We start from the raw sequence: 26037 nt of genomic DNA, 5'->3' as shown, positions 1-26037 counted from the left end.
AGCTGCTCATATTTTATGCCGAGGTGAAGTTGCGATGAGTTGCGTAGCTGCCTCTGCACAGCCACGGCTGTATCTCTGGAGATGTGCATGCATGCCAAAAGATCTGACCCATTGTCACCTTACACCCTCTTACCACTGTCTACATCTTGTCATAGGAAGGCACATGATTCATACCAATGAATGGATTTCAGACAGAGGGACAGAGACAAACCACTGCTCATTGCTGGAGTTTTTTACATAAGTTAGGGAACAGATTAGTAAGGGATATGTACTTAATTTTTTTGTGGATGGTAATTAACAGTGTGAAAATGGCTCCAAATTAAAAAGCTTGTTTGGTGATTATAAGAAATATTGGACTATTCCAGCCCACATTACGATGTAGCCATTCATGGTATGTGTCACTGCTCCTCCACCTTGAACTATACTTCTGCTTTTGATGTGACTAATGCTTTTCATCTACCCCTCTGGTAGATGTGAGGATCACTTGTGTCACCGTATCATAAAGCAGCTGTAATGATTGCAGCGATTACGCTGGCTTTCCCACAGCTGAGAGGACCCAGCTAATCCAATTGAAGTAGACTTTAGAGCTAACACCTTTATCGCACGTCAGACAGATACATTTACAGTCAAGAAAATCACAAAGGTGATGCAAAAAGGAGGGGCTACATTTTAAGGTTTGTGTCAGCCTTTGCTTTTAGTGCTAAAAGCCCCATTATTTCTCTATCATTAAGCGTTTGGTCTAACAAAAAAACAAATAGCAAACTATTATTTCTTAATGTTAATTATTTCAGTGTCATACAAACAAGCATGGAATATTTCAACCCTGCTCTCTCGGGGAATGGGAAGCAACATAATAACAGATGGATTTGGTAAAATAAAGTTATCTATTGCATTGATTGGTCGTAGGTTACTTAGCTTTACAGATAACAAAAAAGGAGAATTATGAAGGAAAGAAGAAATTGAGGGTGCTGCTTAAATCAAATAAATGAATAGAATCAAAAGGGAAGAGTTTTAACAAGATGTACCTGACTCTAAATAAGAGTCCTAAACATAGGATTTCTGTGTGTGTGTGTGTGTGTGTGTGTGTGTGTGTGTGTGTGTGTGTGTGTGTGTGTGTGTGTGTGTGTGTGTGTGTGTGTGTGTGTGTGTGTGTGTGTGTGTGTGTGTGTGTGTACTTTTTTACTGAAAAACTAAACCTGGCCCAGTCTCCAGGTAGTTATCAGTTTCACATTAAAACAAAAGTCCAATTTATACAGTTGTTTTAACGCTTATCGAATATGGACAGATCTAGAGACACAGTAACAACTTGGGTGAGAATAGAGCTCAACAGTGACCGCCCACTTTTTTACGGCTCTGTCTCCGGAAGTGTTTTTCCCCATTCAATTGTTTCATTGACATTTCGAAAATTGCTTAGGCTATATATAGAGTTTTAAGTCTGGGACCAAGCCAACCAGCTACAAGATGAATAGTGAGCATAACACATTTGATTCAGCGCTAAAAAACATTTTGAAAATGGCAAAAAAGGCAAAGGTACAAGACCGTGTAGAGAAACTATCATAGACATCAATGGTAGAAGCTCGCTCTAGCCGTTCGCGGTTTCACGGGTACGGTAAACATTTCTATGGTAACAGCGAGTTGGACAGAGACGTTGCTGTTACGCTTAGGATTGTGGGTAGTGTAGTTTTTCTCCATATGATCGCGGCTAAAACATGTTTTTCTTAAAACAAGGTTGATTTCATACGGACTTCTAGCTTCTACAGGAGCAGAAACCTTCGTTTCACAACCACGTAGCTCGGGGTCAGTCTACCTCGGATAGTTTAGACATTATGACTGATATTCTACATCCTTATGGAAAAAAATCAGTGTGATTTTTACTTCCGGAGTCGGCTGTGGGCGGGACTGTTGACGTCTATATACAGCTTGTCTGATGAAATTGCATCCTCCCCAATCAGGGCCAAGAAGAGAGATGGGTGGCGTCTCTGCATCGAGAACAATCTCACACAGGGGACCACACATTAAACACATAAAACATGAAATGTTCTGCCCTTTGTGGCACATGTAATTTAGCACACATAATTATGACAAAATTTCAGTTTGATATGTGTTGAGGGTATATTTGCCTGGAGCATCAATTCACTTCGTCACCAAGACAATCATATCAGTTGCTGATAAGACGTTTGTAATAGGCAGCCCTGTAGGATACTCTAAGGGTTCTCTCTGCTTCACCAGAAAATAGCTGCATCAGGATCTGAGCCGAAAGTTACAGAGACAAATGTCAGCCTTTCCTCGGAGACCTACTGATTCACATCAGGGCTCATTTTTTATTTAGGGGAAGCTATCACAATGGCTGGCTGACACTTCACTGCTTGGCAAATGAGGTCAAAAATATTCATATTTATTGTCTGTGATCCCTCTAAATCAGAAGTGTTTTTTTGAGCTGTGGAATTATTCGCCCCTGTGATTCAAACGGAACTGCCTACATCAAAAGATAAAACGCTAAAAGTGCCATAACCTTCATTTGCATTGGCCTTGATGGGTACTTTTACTGGCACTGTTATTGACTGGGGAGAGGAATAATACCTGCTGTCAAATGTAACATAGACACACAATCATATCAGACATCAGGATCCTCTATCGCTGCCGCTGATACCTAAGAAAGATATTTATTTGTTAAAGGATGTTAAATTGGACATGAATCAACAGTAGTAATAGTACAGCTTTTGTACAGCAATTGTCCTAAAATAGTTAATTCATTATATTTTGTGCTATGTTGTGGTTAGAAGAGGAATGCCGTGATTAGACTTCACGATATGAGGCTGATAGTGACTTGACCTGACAGATGTGGAGCGTCGTGAACCAAAATGAGCATCTGGCCGGGACAATTGCTTGTTTTATCCCGTGTGTTGCATCATAGAGGAAGATGATCAAAGCAGCATCTTCACATCCTAGTGACAGAAAGACTAGTGTAAAAGAACGTTTTCTACTCTCATCTAGTGTGACAACTTCTATGATGTTTTTATATTCATCTCACGGCAATAATTTATGACTCCTTTTACCTAATCGAACACAATGACCAGTGAGTTATTTCTGCTCTTGGTCTTGCTACACAACAAAAATAATACTTCCATGGTTAGAATAAATCAGAATGGAAAATGGTTAATACTAAGCTTCTTTGAAAACAAACACAGCTGGAGGCATCTCCAAAAAGGCATCTGAAGTGATCTGAGGCTGGGTCTGGTCTCATTTTGGAAGCTACATTACAGTAGCTCCCCCTCAATTTTCACCTGCTGTATTTGTTGTTGTTGGTATTGACTTCTCTTTTTCATTTCTTTTTCTTTTTAATCACACTTGAGCTAAACTCCACATCGGCAACTGCCAGGACTGAAATCTTGTTGAGACTTTTACTGTGGACAACTTTACTCTACGAAAGGACAGCCAGACGCACAGCCTGATAAAACATGTTTAAAAAAATGTTGTCCAGGGCTGCAGTTCGAAAGGTTCAACCTTATGACAATTTAGGATAATCTCCACCTACATTACAGTCAAGTGTCTTAAGCCCATCCCTATTACTGTAGTCTGGTCCATTTGGGTTTACTTTTAAGAGAGAGAATTCCTCCTAAAAAGAAAAAATAAATCAGAAATGAATCAGAAAAGCCTTAGATAATCAATAAATCAGTTAGATAATTCAGATTCATCTAAGAAGATTATAGCTTCTTAGATGTGAATATTTTCTGGGTAATATCAATAATCGTAAAATAATCGTTAGTTGCAGCCCTAGTATGGCTCAGTTTCATCCCACCTGACTAATATCGTGTTCTGTGCCTTATTGTCATTGCCATTTCCCTTGTGTTTTCCCTCTCAGTGTCTAGTATTATGATTCTGGAAGCCTTTTAGACCCCCTCTCAAGGTCAGGGGGGATTGTGAAAAACATTAGTTAAGCAGGGTTGGGGGAGGGGAGGGGAGGAAGGCTTTTGGAGAGCTTTTACGTGTCCTCCTGCTCTTTGAAGGTTTTTTATTTTAATTGTTTGGGTCCAAAGCCGGCTCCTCAGCTGGAGCTTGTCTGTGGGGCTTTGCTGAGTCACTCCCACCTAATGGAGAACATCTGCTGCCATGCTTTTCACCACTCACAGCAGAGATGTGTGCCTGTGGGGGTGGGGGTGGAGGGGGGAGGGGAGGAATTAGCGGGATAGAACAAGCTGCAGGCAAGAAATGAAGACAATGTTATGGTTTAAGGTGTTCTGATCTGTTGCCATTGTAGCTCCACTGTCCGTACTGTAATGGTAGGGTTAAGGTCACATCATTTAGAGTGATGGCTGCTTCAGCAAAAACACAGCTACACTCCGCTTGTCCCTAAGAATCATGTCCTTATCTCCCACATAGAATCACTGTCATGAAGTAAAACAACCTTTCCAAGCACCTCATGTCATTTGATATTTGTTCACAAATCGTTTCTCTGTTTTCCATGGCCATTTTAGGATCGCAGACGCATCCATTCCCACTGTTGTCTGTGATCTCTAAACTATGATTTATTACCCTCTGTAATATTGGCAATTGCAACTAAATTTACTTTATTTTTGGTGTTGGGCAAAAAAATCTATAATAATCTTTCAGCATATTGTAAGTGGTCTGAGAGGGAACTTCTGCACCTCCTCTTGGTTCTGTTTTCAGGCTTCAGAAAATCTAGCCCATGACAGGATACTTTGGTCAATCACAGGTCATTTCAGAGAGAGAGAGCATTTCTGTTGGCTGTTGTGTGCATGCATTGACCGTGCGACAAAGAGGGGATAGTAAGAATGGTAAGAAATCTCACTCTGCTTCAAATTATGGCATTTCTTTGCATTCTACCCACTGCAACTTTAAAGAAAATACAAGTAAAGGGGCATCGAATTGTTATTGGGCGTAGCTAATCTATTGTTTTTACCAGAGAATCTTGTTTCAAGCCTCTATACTGCCAAGCATCAACCCTGCTAAATTGTCCTTGAGCAGGATTTGTTGGTGAACCTGATGACTGACCTGACGCCAGAGATGTCCAGAAAAAAAAGAAATTCTAGCAAAGAGCAATACATTTTCACTTACAATGTTTTTTCCCACACTGCTTTCAACTACAAGTCAAGGAGAGGGAGAGAAATAAACAAAAACAAATGATAGCCTACTGTGTGGAGCTACGGAGCTATACTACTAGTTGTTGTAATCTTGTGCAGTAGTTAATCACAAATGTTAGTTACTATGCATCTAACTGGAATGGAATATATCGGTCATGTGAGTTGTCAATCACAAATCACAGAACATCCTGTATGTTGGAGGCCTCATGTTTGTAGTTGGTGTGGGAAGTGTGATTGTTAACAATGTCAGATCTCATCGCAGACAGTTGGTCAAATATTCATTTATTGTCTTTTCTTTCCCCAACAGATTTTTCTGTAGTGTAGTCCAGAGCATCTGCTGCAGTCATGTTTAGGAACAGCTTGAAGATGTTGCTGACGGGAGGGAAGGCCAACCGCAAGAGTCGCAGCAGCGGTGAGTCTGTCTTCTGATGCCAGACACAAAGAATGCACAAACATCTGCCTGTCGGCACACAGAAGGTGTTCACTACTTCTGTGGGTGTATTTTAGGAAGCAGGAACACGCAGCTCCGAAGCTGAAATGTATTTTGGTTCTTAAAGAGTAATGTATGACTGCTGAGGACCCCTTAAAACCTGTTTTATGCTTAAAATAGATCCAAAGCAACTCATCAGTTCTGCTGTTGAATAGCTTTACCTCCTGTTGTGAGAACCTAACACCACTTTTCCACTGGCACTTAAAATATGCTTTGGTCATGCTGTACTGTGAAGATTATCCATTGTACATTCACAGCCGTTGCTTTACTGATTGCGTAGCCTATAGCCTTGCTTGGGAAGCACGACCATAACACGACCAGCTCAACCCAACTCTCCTCACATCACATTCAGTAGTTTTGTAGCACCTGCTAGTGTAGTTTTCACTGCTGTTTGGACGATGGAGGTTTGTGCCTTTTCCTTTCCTTCATCTAACATGTAGAAACCCAACTGTTTAACGATCGCTTTCCTTTGCTGGGCCATCAGAGCTGTAATAAAGACACAGTGGGAATCTACTTGCAAAGCAAACTCAACGGTTCCTGCAGTGGTTTCACAGTACAAGCCTCCCAGCAGAGAACCACTTTGGACGAACCTCGAGTTTTCAAGGTTAAGCCATACATTTTTGATCTTGTAGTGTTTAAACATGGTTCTATCATGCATCTTAGGGTATAGGTATCTGGCCTAATGCATAGGGTATCTGAAGGTCTTGAAAAGTCTTAAAAAGTCCTTACAAGGCCTTAAAAAGTCTTGAATTTCATTTACAAAGGTGTTGAATATATTTTCTTGCCTGATGTAGTCTCGGTAACTTCAGTTATTTTTCTGTATGTGATTGCGGGCCGTCGGGAGACGTCATACATCTATAAACTAAGAGTACGTTTTTCAGTCAGCACCATCAGACATGTACTGTCACTACTGCTTATTGACTCATAATGGGTTAACTTTAGTAAAAACTTAAATTGTTTTTCAATTGTTAAAATCCATCCATCCATTTTCTGTCGATTATTTGGGTCCAGGTCACGTCTATTAATTGATTTTATTACTAGAAAATATTGTTATATACAGCTGAAAATGATCAATAAAATGTTAAAATCCTGTACTTAGTAAATAATTGTAGGCCTTATTGTCCCTACTGCTTTTCCATCATTCTTTTGACCGGTATGATCGGTTTGAGTGTTAAATTTCATTTTATGAAAGGTCTTTAAAAGTCTTTTAATTTGATGAACAGTGCAGAAACTTCAACTCAATCAAAGCCTTTTTAATTTCTCTGTGTGGTTCACACAGTCCTACCTCTACATCCCTTTTCCCCACAGTCTGATGAAATAACTATTAGAAATGCAGAAGCCATGTTACTCTAAGGTCCTTGGTAAAACCACATGAAACCTTTTGTTCCTACACATGCATTACTGTCACTCAAGCCTTTATAAAGCTCTCACTTAGAGGAACAGGGCCTTTGATGTGGTAGATAATCCCAGCCAAAAGCAACACTTGGGAGAGCTATTGCTCGTGTGACAAAGAGGGGATAGTAAGAATGGTAAGAAGTGTCACTCCGCTTCAAATTATGGCATTTCTTTGCATACTACCCACTGCAACTTTAAAGAAAATACAAGTAAAGGGGCATAGAATAGTTATTGGGCGTAGCTAATCTATTGTTTTTACCAGAGAATCTTGTTTCAAGCCTCTATACTGCCAAGCATCAACCCTGCTAAATTGTCCTTGAGCAGGATTTGTTGGTGAACCTGATGACTGACCTGACGCCAGAGATGTCCAGAAAAAAAAAGAAATTCTAGCAAAGAGCAATAGATTTTCACTTACAATGTTTTTCCCACACTGTTTTCAACTACAAGTCAAGGAGAGGGAGAGTAACAGTGCAGTCGTTCTTATCGGAATCTAATAAGTTTCGGGTTATTGCCAAGGCAACAACCTCCACTCTCTTAACTGTCTCCCCAGAATAGGGTCTTTATTATGGTATTAAAATGTGCCTTCTGATGGCTTTCGTCCAGCCACCCACCCGGTTTGCACACATGAATTAATTTTGTAATGCTTGAAATATCCCACAGGGTATTATGTCACCATCTCCTCTCTTGACTTCAATCATATGGATGTGTTTATGAAATGTCAGTGTTTGAAAGATGAGCTGAATATTTGGTTATCATTTACTCGTTTAAAAAGATGTTTTTGCAGAAAGGCAGTGTGTATCACTTTACTGGTTGTCATATCGTGATTTAAAGTGTTTGAGTCTTGTGGCAACCCGACCCCTAAATCCCACCAGGTGCGCTTGCGCTGCGTCCCAGAAGCGGCCCTCCGCTCTGCTCCGCTAAAAATATGCGCTATGTCTTTTTTTGACAGAGCTACGAGGAATTGCACAGGCCGGGCATGAAGTGGTACGGCTAGATCATCCAGTCAAAATAAACACCCTGTGCAGACTCCCGATCGTACTACATCTACTACATCACTACACTACTTACTTTTATAGTACAAGCACAAATATCCAGAAAAAATCACCAAAACAACACAATCTGGGACTCGGTCAGGCAAGATGCTACGCTTCTGAGATCCTAACGGTGTGGTATGGTGCATGGTGGATGACGGAACCAAACCATCGGGCAGGTGAAACGCGGTGCATCTGCACCTGGTGGAATCCAGGCTTAAAGGTGTTGGGGTAAAGACATAGCTGAACTTTTTGAGTGGTATATAAAACATTCTTTCTCGACTTCAGGAGGCCAGGCTTCATTTGATTTGACATTTGACTTCCTGGTTGTTATCGATCTTACTTGATTTAATACCCCTTTCCGTTGTCATGGAGCACATGTCATCTACAATGCTGCTGTTATCTATCAGCTGCTTGCTGAATAAAACTTGCTGCTCTAAAGCGTTTGAAGCTACAACAGTAACTACATATTACAATTGTCAGTTAACTCCCTTCTTTCTTCTTTTGGCGGCAATTTGAAATCATATACATGCGCACACATAGCATCTGTTGATTAATTTACTTATTTTTGTATGCCCTTCACTACAAGGCTTCAAGGCTGAAGTGAACTTAACATCTCTGCCTTCAGTGTGTTTGTGTATTTACGTGTGAAGTGGAGAGGAGACCAAGCAGTAGCGCATGACTGGAGTACCCGCCAGTGTTTTGATATCTGTTGCTGTCACTTTGCAGGGAATGCGCTCCTCATCTTACAATCTGGCTCCTCCACTGAAACATCTGTATCCCGCAGTTTCCTACAGTTTATAGTACATGTACACGCTCGAATAGACACACACACACACACACACACACACACACACACACACACACACACACACACACACACACACACACACACACACACACACACACACACACACACAGAGCCACTCTTAACCTTTTATTTAAAGACACAATGTACACTTATTAGTTATTAGACCCAGAAATACATGTGTATACAAAGACATGTTTTCTCTTCTCTTAGCTGCTTTCCAAGGACATCTGTAGGATTGGTTTTAGCAACCCTGACTTATCAGCTTATGACAGGGAGCGCTAGAAAGCTACATCCCACTCCTGCTACTGTGGGAGTTGCACTTGGCTCAACACAGACCTGATGTGTGGATGCACTGGCTGCTGAGATTGGTCTTTAGTTCAGAAGTGTGAGATTGTAAGATAAGATGAGCATCCTCTGTGTTTGATGCAGTTTCAAGTGAGCTTCTGTCTTCAGGAATGCCAGAGCTCTGAAGGGGAATATATCCTCTAATCGGAAGAAAACAGATGAGCCAGCTGTCCCTTGATATGCACTGAAGACATTGTCTGCGCTCCAAGTTACTAAGCTGGTGAATGGCCTTTTTTTAATTGAATAGCACAGATTAGATTCTGTGATTGCGATGATGCTGAATTGTATAAATCTATCGTGACACACTCTGAGAATATGCTGTTATCTCTCTGTTCTAGCCTGTTTTGTCCTCAGACTGCTATTTATAAAGCTATAATAGGAAAATATAATAGCATTTTAAGACACTGCTTCACTGTTTTGTCCTTTGAGTCAGACACATTTTTATCACCTGTAGTTTTGTTTAAATTGTTTATGAACCAAGGACAAACAAGCTCCATTGTTGCATTTTAGTTGTTGTTCACACCGACTTTTGAACAAACAAACCAAGAGCTGTAAGCATGAAGTCATATGGACTGACAGCTGATTGATTGGACAGTTTCTGGTGACTGTAATATTGCATCGTCATCCCTACATGAACCCACGTGGGGAAATCAAATTTCAGAGTCATGTGCATTTTACCGCGCCTTCATGTTTTATTTATCTCGGGGAAATGACATTGTGTAGCCTGTTTTGTCCTCAGACACTATCATTAATAGTTGAGTCAGCCTGGAACTTGCTGCCATTTCTCTCACTCCGACCACTCTGCCATTGAACAGGAGCCTTTTAAGATGTGAAGTGAATGTTCACTTGAGATCATGTATATTTTCACACCTGGAGATTCAGGCTGTTCAAACAGAAAAGGACAATTGTCGTGCAGTTGTAGCAGCAGCAGTGTTTAGATATCAGATACGCTCCATGCCTTTTCGTTCGTCAAGACACAGATCAGACTTCAAACAGTGTATGCATTTGAGGCTTTCTGTGACAGAGCGGCCCACTGTTACGGTTGCCTGCGGCAGTCTCTTGTAAGCACACCCGCCTGGAAATCCAAAATGTGATTGAGGTAGGAAAATGTCCCCTCATGGTCTTAGATATTATATTGTGCTTCAGACTTTCTAGCTCGAAAAATGGAGGAGCGTGGAGGCATATGTTTCATTTTTGTGGTGTTATGGGTGAAATTTTGACTGCCATCTCTTTCTTGCTCCCATCAGTGGGTCTAGACTTGAAACAAAGTCAACAGCCCGACACTGCAATTACAGTTTATGGCATTGGCTGATTGGAAAAAGAGAAATGGGGTTTAAAGGTTGGGGCGTCTGGACAGGGAGCTGTTGCATGACTAATAAGCACTGAGAGAGATGGGCTTGAGCGTGGCAGCTGAGCAGACAAGATGTATCTTACACACATTCACATGTGCTCATACCAGGAGTTGAAATTCATTTGGATTAACGAGATTCAGCTTCTTCTTTTTTTACTCACCTTAAAAGAGACTGGCAGCAAGTCATGTGCATTTTAGTGCACCTTATGTTTTAGTTATCTCCTCTGGTGTTCACAAAAACAACCTATTATGAGAGTTAATAATCTGTACTGCAAATGGACCTGGTGTGTTATAAATAGTGACAAACTGACAGAAAAGGGACAAAAAGAGACTGTGTGGTCATTTAAATTTTTTTTAATTTTTTTTTAACTTTTTTTCTTCCTAAATGCAGTTAGGAAACATGTTTCTGTAATATAAAAAAAAATATCCTATACTGAGATAAGACAGGATTTCAGACTTGGGAGGTTTTTGTAATGAGGCCCCTGGGCAAGTCCTAGCACTTGTGGTAACACGCGTGCATGTTACCCTGGTTAGAAAATTATCTTGTATTAAGAAAGGCTATACATCACTAATACAGATCAGGATTCACTTTATTAACAGTTCGCGTTCAGATCATCAATTGTAGTTAAGCTTTTGAATTCATGCTAAAATCATACCGGGGCAGTGGACAATGACGCTAGCTGTTTGTTTGCAATTCTTTTTTCAAAAAGTCAAATTAAAATTCAGGAAAGAATGGATATACTAACTTCATACACAAAAAACAAACAAAAAAGGCCCGTTGTCAAAAATGTCAGTACACCCCAGAACAAACCCCTTTTTATTTTCGTCCATGTTTCCTCCCTTCAGTCAGTCGTGGAACGTTCCAGTAACTCTGAAAGTCAGCAGGTGCTTGACAGGAATCAAATCGCTCCCCCTAATCACAGCAATCTAATTGATGGCTCATTTTCCACAGTCGTGGAGAAATCTAATTAGAGATCATCAGATCAGCAAACATGCTTTGAGCTCTAAGGCACGAGGAGTGACACAACACAGGCCCAATACAGTGTAATCGTGATTGTTGTCGATCTTAAACTGCAGATAAGCCCACCTGAAGATAAGGGGTTTATGCCTCGACGCAGAGGTCCAGGGTTCGAGTCCAACCTGTGACGATTTCCTGCATGTCTTTCCCCTCTCCCACCTAGCTGTCCTGTCCATTGAAGGTGTAAAAGCCCAAAAAAATAATCTTAAAAAAGAAGAAGATGATAATGACCTTTTCTGAAGAGTCCATGTTTTCTTAATCCTCCGTGTCCTCCTTGGTAACAAGCAACTGCGTGGAGGAGGGGTGGGGGTAGTGCGCGATCACGGAAGGCTTGTATCATGTCGACGCGCTGACAGTTTTGTTGTCATTACTTAGAATTCCTCATGGGGGAGACAGAAACTACGCACTATAGCTTTAAAGGTACACTGTGTAGTGTTTTAAGTATTTTATTAGCTAAAATCAATGTCTTCATTCATAAATATGTAATGTAATGTATGTAATTTTATTGGTGTAAAATTACCTCTGCCAATGATCGGACTTATCCTCGTAAGCGAAGAATTTCTTATCTGTATTTACATTGGACGGGCAAGTCCAAGGAGGCTTCCATGTCGTTCCGCCATTTTGAAAAGCTATAATGGCTGAGAGGGACATAGAGCACTAGCCTACCTGTCTAGCTAATCCACAACGCGTTTTCGTTCAGAGCCAGCGTCAAGTGACTGAAACCAGCTGAAACGGAGAAGGAGATCAGTGAGAGGCGCTTGTCACTGCCCCGGCAAATTTGAAAGCCTGCACTGCACTTTAGTTCATAATGGAGGATCATACTAATGCCGAGCCACAGGAGAAGGAATCCTCGTCGCAAAAAGCAAAAATTGGAAGACATGTCATAGCTTCTTGGTACATAACCGCTACCGTAGTTGCAACACGCATTTGAAAAAGCGAGGCCCTAGAGAGCACTATTCGTCTGAATGCAAAATACAATTTCACCGCTAGATGGGAGAAATTCCTACACTGTGTACCTTTTAAGATAGCTTGTACATATTGACCTATATTATGCCTATACTTATACTTATTTAATTTTTTTATTAGTGATAGAATGGATCAGTATACTTTTGTTAAAGAGATATTTTGCTATTTCATATTCAACTCGATGGCTGTGTGGGCAGTGTGTTTAGATGAACGGTGTGTGGCTTCTCTAAGTGACCGCAGCGCACAAGCCCTAAACTTCTGCATTCTGGTATTTTCAAAATTTGTGAATTTAAAATATTACAGGTGAAATGATAAATATGCTATCAAGTTTTCATAATGGGGACTGCTTGAATTGTGGTGGTGACATTTTCTATTATTGCCTTGTTTTCATGACTTTAGATTTGAATAATTCTATGGTTTGTCTGCCACTCACACCCTGTTTCATACTGTACATAGTAAATGGAGCATTAACACACTTAACACATTAACTGCCATTATTATGCTGCTCTTTTACATGCCACTATTACAAAATGTGTAAGCTTGAAAATATAAATGTGCAATCCTTTGTTTTCATATTGTATCTGTTGATTTCCACAATGATTTAAACTGTTTAGAATTGGTATTATTTGAATAAAATAGAAGGTAGGGACTATTAAAAAGAAATGCATGGTGTATTTCCGTTCATTTAAAACCAAACATACAATTGCTATGTTTTGGCGATTTTTTGAAAAACAATTATCAAGTGGTTAAATTACCTTTTAGGTTACCTGAATTTGGAAAATGTATTATTGTGGACAATCTGGATGTAGACTAAAAATCAACAGTGTTGTATCTAGATCGCAATGGTACCAAAACAGATAATAAAAAAAATAATCAGTTTTTGCTTATGTTTTGATGAACGGTTTCACCTGTTCTGTAGTCAGTGTGCTGTCAAATCTGATAAAAGCAATAGAAGGACATGTATGGATATGCAGATGTTGCACATTTACATATATATTGCTACTACTTAAATGCAAAGCAAGCTGTGGAATATCCCATGAACACCAGTGACTGTGCGTAGAAATTAATCATCCCACCTATCAGATATATGTTAGAGGCTACAGGAGGAGCAGCAGCAGCAGCTTAACATGAGCTGAATCTGGCTAAGCTCCACAGAGCGACAGATTGGCACCTACTGCTCTTCCTTCCTGTATTAATGAACCCAGGGAGAAAATAAATGAATGAAGGGATTTCAGTGGACCAGGTTTGGATAACATGCAGGAACTCCTGCAGAGGGATATCATATTTAGCCCTTCATTTGCCCCGTTCACTACAGATGACAAGATGTTAAAGTTGACCCAAATAATACGTATAGATCATTTAGATCATATAAATCGGATTAGGTAACACAATGGTAATTGAGCCTATGGCCCACTGATGAAAGCCATTGCATTTGCATGTTTTTCAAACTGGGTGTCTATGGCGACATTCCCGGGAAAAATCACAAGCGGCCACAATTAGTGACGTGTTTTCCATCACCCACCAGTGGTTGGTCTGCTAGAGAGGGTAGGCGGAGCTAACGCAACAGACTCGCTCTTCAGTGTCACACACTGTTTGGATCTCTGGGAAGTGAGATCTAAAAACACACCTGCAGTCACTGCTTATCGCCATGGGTGCTGCCAAAGACAATGAGATTGTAACTTTAATTTTGACATTGTCGGAAATGATGGATGCTTTATTTTCAGTTTACAACTTACTAGTTTGTTTTCATTATTTTTTTTTTTTTTGGATTAATTGTATAAAAAATGGCTGAAAATTGTACAAACCTACCCATCAAATTTCCCAGAGTCCTTGGTGGGAACTTCAAATGCTTTTTGTACTACCAACACTCCAGAAAACTAAAGATATTCAATTTGCATAAAACAGTCAAATCAAATTTAAAAATAATTTGCAGATACTCTGTCAATCGACCTATCATTACCGCTCTACTCATTTGTATTCAGCTCAGGTTTGTTATATTTCTGTTATAGTGTGTTAATTCATCTGTAAACTCCTTTTTATCTCCCTCTGCTCATTAGAAGTCTCTATGTCTTAATTCCCTTTAAATGTGAACCTAAGACGCTGTGTAAACACAGACTGTAGACGGCAAAACAGACTATGAATCAGTGAATAAATATGGTGCACAGCTGTCGAGAGGAGCTTTGACCTTTGGTTACTAAGGACAACAGCCTGATGTCTACAACCTCTTTGAGCTTCGCTACAGCATGTCATTTAGCTGTCTTCCTTCAGCTTTTGACATTTATTTCTGAGGGGCCTTTATGCAGTGGTGACTGAGCAATGTTCAGCACCAGGAACTGCCAGAGCAAAGTTGTTATGTTGATATATGCACGAGTATATTCTGTTTTCCTCATTCAAGTTTTCTTCCGTTCGTCATGTATATTTTTGGACCAGTGGTTCCCAAACTTTTCCATGTCAGGGACTCCTAAACTGACACAAATTAGACCATGGACCCCCATTTGATAAAATTTTGTCCCAGACCCACGCCTGATAGGATTTTTGCTTTATTTATTTTGATGTTTTATTACAGAATGTGTATGAAACCAAATGACCAAATTAGTCATACATCCTATCATTGTGTTACTTATGGATGGAAATGTGTGCTGGTGACCCCCTGGAACCCCAGTAAGGACCCCTGGGAACCTCTGTTAGACAACTCAGTGTGGAGTTGGTCTGTGAAAGTTTCATCAGTTGCGACATGAGGGGTCATCAGTCAGAAGACCTCATCACTTCCCTTGCTTGTGGTCTCTTCAGCCTCCTTCCAAAATAACAAAGAACAGGAGAAGTTGTTCCTCGCATCGGGTCACAGACAATATAACCAGTATTGACCAGGTGGGCGACACAGCCCCGGAAAGCTGCCAACCTCATCAGCAGGCACCTGTGGCCTTGTCACCGGGTAGCCATGGTAACAAAGCTGTAGCAAAACGAAAGTGTGCTGAAGGTCAAAGACAATTCAGACGGACTGTCGAAGGGCTGGAGGCCTGAGAGACGACTTGTGTCAGCAGTGGCACTTTCCTATCTCGTGGAGTGAATTACCTCCTCTGAGTCCTTCAGGCTCAAGAATGTGACGGCCTGAAACCTCTTCTACCATCCTTTCTGAGAGTCCGCAATGAATATCATGCTATTAAATAGGGCTGCACGATATGAGGAAAATACTTGTGATAAATAGACAGATATTAAAGTGTACTCCGTTCTGCTGCTTTCAGTGTTCTGCTAAAATACAACAAATTGCTTGTTGAATTCAAAACAAATGAAAGGGAAATCATTTTCATCGTTCTTTTTATTGTACAAATTGAACATTGAATTGAAAAAAAAAAGAATGGCAGTTACATTTTTATATACATTTCTAAAACCTCATTTTTTATATTTTCTTTCAACTAACACAAAAAAAGTCTGAGTGCCTATCGCGATATGTCCCAGCCTCCGCGATGTCTTTATTGCTCCTGTTATTGCGATGACGATAAAAAAAAAACAGACATATTGTGCAGCTCTATTATTAAATTTGACTCTAACTATAACTTTTTTTTCAGGTTATATATGTTTTCATATGCAATGCAATGCAATCCAATGTATTCAAGTGTTAATTGCAGCGGCATTTTTTCCAAAGAAAAATGAGCAATTCTGTCCTCTACACATCATACCACATCTGTGACGCATATTTACCCGCTTATCATGACATACGGTAATAGAAATCAACTCTCGGTGGTGTGGAGAGTTATTTATTGTCCTCCTGACCATTAGAGAAGGTAAAAATCAAGGTATTCTATATATATATATATATATATATATATATATATATATATATATATATATATATATATATATATAATTATTATATATAATTATTATATATTTTCTTGGGGTCATTTAGAATTTATACAACTGTAATTAGCTACACATGTAACTCTTGTTTGGGGAAAATCAAAAATAAATCATAAGGTAAAGATCGATTGATTATTACAATGTACAGCTTTAAAAAAAAGTGCTGATTTGAACATATTTTTTAATATGTGTCGAGGCTAAAACTGGATGCTTAGTCTCTCTTTGATACTGTTGTCATCAAAGGTTGTGCTGAAATGATTAATTAATCAATTAATTTATGATTTGAATCATCAACAATTTTGATAATCAAATAATCGTTTAGGTCAGTAGTTGTTTACATTTCTGAAATGTCAGGATTTGGTTTTTTTCTCCGCTGTATATCATTGTAAATTGCATATCTAGGTTTCAAACTATATATATATATATATATATATATATATAAAAATTTAAAGACGTCACCTTGGAGTCTGGCAATGTGTGATTGGCATTTTCAGTTGTTTGACATTTTATAGACTAAATGATGAATCATTTAATTATTAAAATGATTAGGGATGCACAGATCTGATACTGATGTCGGGCCAACGCTGACTCATATAGCTGGATCGGGTATCTGTGATGATGGGGCTGATCTGTTCAAGAAGAATGATCCCAGTCACTTCCACACAGTGAAGCATACAGTGTATTAATTAAACACTGGTATCGGATAGATACTCAGCCAATACCCAAAGCTCAGGTATCGGTATCAGCCTGATGTAATAATCTTAACACTCTTCACACTTCACGTCAGTATAGATGGGTGGCAAATAACAGGTGTTCGGTACAGTTGAGATGTGAAGGCCGTAGCATAACTCACATCATTTTCATCAAAACATTCAGTTATGGGTCTCCATGCACGCGTAAACCTCTTTCACAGGAGACATTTTGACATGTAGGAAAAGCCCAGGTGTAGATAATAAAATGAATGATGGCTGAATTCCATTTAGCTGCTTCCTGGTATTGTGCACGCTATCACACTCTTGTGGCTGACTGGGAACCGAGCTATCGTTAACGTTACCATGCTTTTCCTACAAGTACTATGACGAGACAACATGTCTGCTGTGAAAAAGGGCTACTTATATTGGTTTCTCTTTCATTCGTCACCTGTCATTATACAGTACATGCAGTCGTTTGAACACAGCTTTAAAGTATACAATTTCTGAATAAAAAAAAAACAACCTATACTGTCAAGTGCATTCCTTGCTGCAATAGTTGGTACTCACTGCAGTCAATGGTACTCAGCTGCACATTGTTCCTTTTGTATCACCATCGCAGCAATAATCATAGTGAAGCACATCCTCTTATGCTTTTTTTACTGTAGTGCACTCTAAAGTGTGAAAGATGGAGTGAGTCATGTCTCAGTTTGTCGAGTCTGCCTTCTGTATTCAGTAGTTCTGGTTTTGATTGCCACCATAAATCTTTATGAAAGCCCTGATGCATGTCTAAAATCAGTACAGTACATGTAAGACTTGTTCCGTCAGCCCTCAGATTGCCCACAGCGGGGTCTCGAATATCCCACTGACACTGACATCGCCGGTGGTTTTGATTCTCAAATGCAGCTCTTTTGTAAAAAGGGAAGTATGCGTTCCAAGTCTAGCAGTAGGGAGTGGGCAGCATGATGCGTTGGTAAAGAAGCGTTGGTCTAACCTCTCCTCCGCTCTCTGATCACAACGTCAATAGTGGGAAGTCTCACTCCTGTTCACTCCGTCTCGATGTGTCCCTTCCCTTACCTCTTGCTCTACGCACTTTCCTGCTATCCCTCTATGGCCTTTTCCTCTTTCTCGTCATTTCCTTTTAGTAAATTTCCTTATGGTCTCGAAGCAAGAAGTTCTTAATCGTAATGTGAGAGTGTATGTTGCATCCTTCCATCTGATGATTGATTGTATACTGGATCTGTGTCAACTCTCTATGTTAATGTTGACAGCTTGATTAAAGGGACGTGTACGCGGCTGAGGCGTGACTGATATTTAGCAGTTGGTGCTGTGACCTAGATATGGTGTCTTTTCTTAGGTGGCAACTGAGCAGGGACAACGTGGGCAGTTTTTTATGGTCATGGAAAGCGATCGGCCTCGAACATGTGACTTGTGAAAGCATTCATGCATGTATTTGCTGCGTTTTAAATGAGTGCTCGAGTTTAGCTTCTCTGCCCGAGCCCGAGCCCGAACCGGACCGATATTACGCCGCTATGATCGGGCCGGGCCGGGCACTTGATCAAGCATTTGTGTTTTTTTAATCATTACTTTATTAGCCTTATTTGGTGGGGAGCAAGCTATGCCTCTCCAGCTTCTCCCGTAGCTCTGGGTATATGTCCTGCACTGACTTGAGTGTGAGGTACACTGTGCTACATCGTGTCTCCCCCATCTGCAGCACTGTTGTCGGCCAGTGCGTCAGCATGCAGGCCGTGGTGAAGGACAGTACTCTTAATTAGGTGATGGAGACAAGAAAGTTTCCCATATGGTTCCAGGGCTTTGATTATGTTGCTGCCTTGATCTGTTACCCACACTATTCGGCTGAGGGAGCTAGGGTCGAGTTTTTTTCTCCATTCCATTCTGAATAAACAAACAGCGCAGTTTACTTGCTTCGTCCTTGTTGCATTACCGGTATTTATTAAGATAATTCTAAACAGATTTCTGTAGTTCAAACAACTCGGAATTGTAGTTGAGAACGTTATAACGGCCCACGAATTAAAAAATTGTCGGGTTTAAATCGAGCTCGGACTCATGATTACAGTTTAATGTGTTGGGCCGGGCCGGGCTCGGACACAACGTGCACGGGCTCGGATAGGGTCGGGCTTGATTTTTTTGGGCCCGATCTAAGCTCTATTTCTGTGTGTCTTATTGGAACAGGACACAACTTTTGGATGTTTCGGATCATAAAACCTGAGTGAAAATCAGTATTTATTAAAATTTGGTTACACAGAAACACAGAGTCTTATCTATTTTTAATGTTTATTGCTGGCTGATCAGTTCAGGGCTACTTTCATTATCAATTAATCTGTTGATTTTTTAAAAAAAAATGTATTAATTGAAAAGTGGTTGTACTGTATAAAATGTCAAAATGTCCATCACGATTTCCATGGTGAGGTCTTTAAATGTCTTGATTTGTCTAAAACCTCAGATATTCAACTTACTATCATAGAAGATTAAAAACACAACATTTTGCTTAAAAACTGACTTGCATCAATCAATTGTTGCCGATAATTTTCTGTTGATTAGCTACTTGAATAATTGAGCTGTAGATCAGTTACTACAGCTGCGCGTGGTACTTGATTCCTAAAACACTTTGTCTTCTGTTATCTGTGAACATGCACAGAAGTTTTTCTCAGGTGTCTGCAAACATGCTTTAATTTAAAGTTACCACATGTACTCAGGAGGAACGCTGCATTTGCTGAAACCTGATTGAACAAGAAACTAATCTTAGGAATTGAAAACCATTAGGCCCTGAAAATTAATCTGGATGTAAAAATGAATTTGGAAACTAAATAAACAAAACTCTTGTACACAATGGTACAATTCTTTTTTTATTACTATTAGCAATACTAGGCATTTTTGGTAGACTTTAAGCTAAAATTGCACTGTATAATGTATTTAGGACCCAGTTTTTGAGGCTTATGCTACAGTAGGTATACTACCATTGCTCAATTTTTTCACGTAAGCCATAATGTTGGCCCAGTTCCACTCCTAAGGGACATCCTTCCCTGGCTGATGTACAGGACAGCAGCTACACTTGACATGATATTAAGATTTTGGAGGTGTATATGTGAGCATTTCTGCAAACCTCCATGAGCTACTGTTGCCCAGAAGCCCCCTCTCTGTTTCCCAGCACACAAGCCAATTTCACAAATCTTCACAGAGGAATGTTTCAGCTTTATTTCCCTGATGGGCTTTGAGCCCCCTGGTGTATTATTTCTCTGTGATATTGGAGCTCGAAAGATGTCGCCTATATCGATGTAGTCTGTATCCATATAGAAGGGCATGTCGACTTTAAGCAGCCTCTTCTGTACAACTAAAATAGAATAAAGTGAAGAGGCTTCTCTTCACTTCTCTCTTGTACTACAAGTTATGGAAAAGTTCCAGCTGAATCATTTGAGAAAAATACCTTTATCTGATCAATACTGCGATTTAAATTGCAATTATGTCCTATAAATAAAACCCTGGGCCTGTATTTGTGCTCGACATAGCATGAAACAAGATATATTTGTGCCAAACATGATCACAAATTGTCTTGTTTCTATGTGAATAGAATCTGCTAATTCTTAGTAAACTTGGCTCGTAAAAAGTAATAGAGAACAGCTACACAATTGGCCAATTTTGGTAATAATGGCAAAACTGCTGTTAAGTCACGTCTGCCAATGATGCAGTTGACGGCTCTGCACTTGCAGATTAACGTTAACGTTCGCCTCACAGACTGAGCATTTAGCAGCTAAAGAGACAGATATTGTTCTTACGAATAGGGTTGGGCATCGTTTGGATTTTAACGATTCTGATTCCAATTCCGATTCTTCCTTTCGATTCCGCGATGATCGGATTTGAAACCAAATCCTCTAAATGATTCCAAACGATTCCAATAAAGAAACGATTCTACTGGAATCGTAATTTTAGAAACGATTCCAAGTAGGAATCGGTTCTCGATGCCCAACCCTACTTATGAGTTGGTGGAGACCACAAACGGAGCTAAAAGAAGCTGACTTACATGAATGATAACATTTCTCCACATCTGCTGGATGTATAAATTGTACAGCTTGTGTCCGCTGCCCCAAAGTGGGCAGAAAAATTGGTTGAAGCAGCTTCACAATCGCCTATTTTGCTATTTGGAAATTGCCGTTTTTTATATTAATTGTTCAGCCTTATTAGCACAAGTGGAAGTAGAAAGAGAATCGTTCCTGGAGAGATCCCTGGCTTTGAAAGAGTTAAGGTATTCTGCACTGGCTGAAAGAAGAGAGAGAGGGAGGATGAGGGAGAGTTATTGCTGCCAGAGAGCGAGAGGAGGAGGTGGAGGAGGAGGAGGAAGAGAGCGAGTTGCCGGTGTGAGTGTGTGTGTGTGATTGTGTGTATGCCTGCGCGGCTCAGTGAGTGTGTGCGTACGGACACCTGGTGCTAGCCCTCCCTCGCTGCTCACATTGTGGAGAGCTCTCTGCCTGTCTGGGTCATTCTTTACCTCTTTCTCTCTCCCCTTCTATCTTTTGTCCTCCTTTTTCTGGCTTTTTTCCCCCGCGTTGTTTTTTCCCTCTCTGTGTCCCTACAATCCCCTCCTTTTGTTTAGGATCTCCCTTACTATGGTGCAGGATTTTTATTGCCTGGGCAGACGAGGCGCTCGACTGACAAAGGTGAGCCAGATGAATCGGGGCGGGAGGGTGGGTGGGTGGATGGATGGATGGATGGATGGAAGGAATGCATGGATGTAAATGTGGGAATCTCAGTTGTGAATGTGGTGAGTGGTGTAAACTGGCTTTGGAAAGAGCCACTCTTTATTAAGCCATTAATTGTTTCTCAGGATTTTGCTCGTTTCACAGTGCAAGTCTGAGCAGCTCTTGCACTGTGTAGGCTTCTCAATGTGTATGTTTAAAGGTGAAGGATTCAGGTATTTGATTTAAGAGCAGTGTTGAGTGTCTGTTTTTTTTCACTGTGCCAGCAGCATGTGTCAAGCCCTGTCTCTGACTGGTGTGTTTGCTCTGTTGTGGCTGCTGTGCTCCATCATTTCTATTTGTTGTGATAACATACTCATTCGGTACCTCGTCGCTGTTAATAAGACAAAATCAAGCAGTGTGACTATCAAAGAGTATTTGAAGGTAAAAATAAAGATAAAATCACATTAAATGCTGGTATTAACTTGAACAGAGACACTAATTGTTTAGATTAGTTTTATTATGGATCTGTCGATTATTTTCTGAATTAATCGATAAATCATTTGGTCTATAAAATATCGGAAAATAGTAACCAGTGCCACATCACAATTTACTGAAGCCCAAAGTGCACAACAAAACAAGATTAGATGGAAAACGAAACAACAACAATAGCAATAGCACTAAATTAGAGAAAAATAAACTTCAACAAAACATTAACAAAGGTACCAAATTTCTCGTTTTATCCGACCCAAAACCCAAACATATTCAATTCACTATCACATCAGACGTAGAAAAGCAGCAAATCTTGAACATTTGCTTGAAAAATCTCTTTAAAAGCATTAATGAAATCTCAAAATAGTTGCCATTTAATTCCAGGTAATCGACTAATCATGTCAGCTAATTAAACGGGTTGTTTTAACTGCTGAGGATTTAAACACCTTATTCATTAAAGATGTGGCCTTTGCTGTGTGATGCTCATTTTCCCTTATTTCATTTTATACAAATGTATAGGTTGTTCTGACGTTAGAGGAAGAAATACAGTAACTATAAAATGCTGCGGGGAACCCTGCAGAGATATCATTGAACATCATTCTGTGTTTAATTAGTTTTGCTGTTATGGTTTGGGTCCCATTTAAGAAATGTTTTTCTAATAAAAAATTGTTATCTGGTACTAGAGATCGACCGATACTGGTTTTTCAAGAGCGATACCAATTATTAGTAGTTAATGAAACTGATAACCGGTATTTGGAAGCGCTATGCATTTACAGTGAAAATGAAAATCTTTAAGTCAAAATTAAGATTGTGAAGTTACAAACTCCAACATAAAACCTTGTTTAAATGCTTTAAGCAATTATTTGATAAATTAGAAACTTTGAAAACATAATACCCAGTAACAGATAGTCAGTCAGATAGTGTTGTGGGCGGGACATTAAGTCAGACTCAGAGGTGAGTGAAACTGAAGCAGAGGGACAGACACAGAGCTGTAGCCGAGCCAAAGTAGCACACTTTTTAATTAATTAACCTTATCGGTTATCAGGCAAATAAAACGCAGATACAGATAATCTGCAAACTGCTAAAAAAACGATAATCGGTTGGCCGCCTGGGTAGCTCACCTGGTAGAGCAGGCGCCCACATATAGAGGTTTACTCCTCGACGCAGCGGCTGCAGGTTCGACTCCGCCCTGCGGCCCTTTGCTGCATGTCATTCCCCCTCTCTCTCCCCTTTCATGTCTTCAGCTGTCCTATACAAATAAAGGCCTAAAATGCCCCAAAAATAATCTTATTATCTTAACGATAATCGGTCTATCCCCATCTGGTATTATATTGAACATTTTCTAACGATGCATGCCTGCTCACTAGTCATCTACTTTCTCTGTCACTCTTGTTCCTTTTCTCTCCCCCTCACTCTGTCATCGCTTCACTTACTGTAACTCTCTCCTTCTTTCTTGCACACACTGTTACTCTCTCTCCCACCCACTCAGATATTTCTAGAGAACAAAAGGAGAGAGAAGGGAGGGAAGACATAATGTACCAGCCTTACGTAGGCTAATGAGTCTTCACCACTCCGTCCCTTCTCTTCCTCCCATCCTCCTCCTTTTCCTCAAGTCCTCCTTATCCACATCTTCTCATAACCAAACTTGTCCTCTTCGCTTCTTTCAGGCTCTCCCACCTTAAAGTAATTTCCCTCTTCATCTTTGTCTTCTTCCATTCATCACATTTTCATCACAGCTTCTTGTTACATCCGTCCTACTGTTCCTATTTTCATTTCATTCCTTCTGGAGTGGCTATTTTCTTCCACCCCCTCATCTTCCTTTTTTGTCATTCCACCCATTCATCATCTATTTATTCTCATTATTACAGGTGCTAACCATTTGCCATCCCTTGTCCTCCTCCCTCTCCATTTCTTAAACTATCTTCAATCTATTCCATCACTATTTCCTTCATAATTTACCCATCTTTTCTCTTCCTAGCATCCCACACACTGACACATATACAGACCCAGAATCCTGCATAAACAAAGCGGCCTTCTGAATTGTGCATTTGGCCGTGAGAAATCTGAAAAAAAACATGGTTGTGGCCCATTAAACTTTTTGATGCCATGCAGGACTTATCAGCCCCCCTTCTGTAGGGGCATCCTGTTGTTTTTGCCAGTCGGGAAAAACTGGGCTTTCATTGTGCCTCTTGATGTGGATGGGCTCATTATTGGTGCTCAGCGCTGTGTGCCTTTGAATAGCAGGAAGTGCCCATGCTAGCTGAGCATACTGAGGGATATTGTCTCGCTTTACACCGCATGATAAATGCAGCAAAACACAACGTTGCATAAGCGAACGGCGGCGTTGGTTTACTTCACAAAAGCTGCAATTGTGAGGACCACAACATCAAGGCGTGGACTAAACCCACGCCAGCTGTGTGTCCAAATGCATCCCGCCGCCTGTCTCTGTTTGATGACAGTTATCGTGCCATATCTGAATTCAAACCTACAGTCTGTGTATGTCTGTCTGACTGTCTGTTGCCCCCGCCCACCCGGCCTCCTCCTCTTCCTCTCCAGTCTGTGGCAGCCATGTTTGTAGCTGTAACCCCTGCTGACACTCGCTGGAAGGACTGGATTTATCAGGCCACCAGATATATTTATCTGCTTTGACAGGTCTGATGATGGTGCCACACTTATGAAGACACTTGTACTGTAACACGTGCATACTCACCAGTGCTGAAATGATTAGATGATCACATACAATTTTGATAATCGATTGTTCAGAACTTTTTTTAACACTCGCCAGCTTCCTTGCGGCTTTGACCAGTTGTTTCCAGCTTCTCAGATATGAACATTTGTTGCTTTGATCTGTCTTATTTCATTATAAATTGAATATCTTTGGAGTTTTGGACTGTTGGGAAGACAATTCAAACAATTTCAAGACATAACCTTTGGGTCTGGGAACTTATGAGGGTTATTTTGTAGACTAAGCAATTGATCTTTTATTTTAAAAAACATGAAAAAATTGACAGATTAAATGATAATGAATACAATCATCAGTTGCAGCCACAATTCCCACTCTCCAGCTAACCCCTGACCACATTGTCTTTTTCTCAAGGAATGTCAAATAAGACCAGACTCCAGTTTATTTTGGCTCCATGTGTAATCAAAAGATTGGGCAACAACAGATAATTAATAGATTGTCATTCACATAGAGCTGAAACGGTCAATTCATTGCTTATGATTTTTATAATTCATTAATTGTTTCAGTCACTGTTTTCATTATTAATGGAATATCTTTGGGTTTTGAACTGTTGGTTTGACAAAACAAGAAATACATATAATCAAAACATCAGTTGGAAGCAAATTAAAATCCTTCTACAATTTCAAAGATGTCCTGCCAGTTTAGTACAATAGGAAAGTACCAGACAATGAGACCTACACCCAAACAGCATGAAGTGCCCAGCCCAAGTCTGCACATGAAAAATTGATGTAAGATCCCCACTGTGGACCTTTGAAAACCAATAGAGTACCCTCCCTCCCTCTCTCGCGCTCTATCTATCTATCTATCTATCTATCTATCTATCTATCTATCTATCTATCTATCTATCTATCTATCTCTCTTTTTCTCTCTCTCTCATCTCACACACACACACACACACACACGTTTACTAAGGTCACTTTTGGGGAAATTACATAGACCCGCATTCATTTGCTGGAGACTTAACCTAACCTTTTAATTGGGGGTGGCTTGTCCAATTGGAGACAAAAGCTGTGTCCCCAATTAACTGGTCTTTAGTCTGAAATGTGGCTCTAAAT

General features: G+C 40.2%; 1 protein-coding gene across 9 annotated transcripts in view; it reads left to right on the top strand.

Annotated features, from left to right (window-relative positions):
• tanc2b (tetratricopeptide repeat, ankyrin repeat and coiled-coil containing 2b) overlaps positions 1 to 26037 on the top strand; it is a 152854-nt gene that overhangs the window by 32158 nt on the left and 94659 nt on the right. For 7 of the 9 annotated variants that reach the window (XM_031315875.2, XM_031315886.2, XM_031315877.2 and 4 more), the window contains exon 3: positions 5410 to 5514. In XM_031315875.2, coding sequence (XP_031171735.1) covers positions 5448 to 5514 — 67 coding nt within the window. In that variant the 5' untranslated portion in view covers positions 5410 to 5447. Of the gene's footprint in view, positions 1 to 5409; positions 5515 to 21466; positions 21730 to 26037 lie in introns of those variants that run through there. The other 2 variants (XM_035997956.1, XM_031315878.2) reach the window with 2 other exon arrangements.

Source organism: Sander lucioperca, chromosome 22 (assembly GCF_008315115.2).
Source record: "Sander lucioperca isolate FBNREF2018 chromosome 22, SLUC_FBN_1.2, whole genome shotgun sequence".
NCBI lineage: Eukaryota > Metazoa > Chordata > Actinopteri > Perciformes > Percidae > Sander > Sander lucioperca.
The sequence above is the reverse complement of the archived record's forward strand: the minus strand, read 5'-3'. Positions and strand labels throughout refer to the sequence as shown.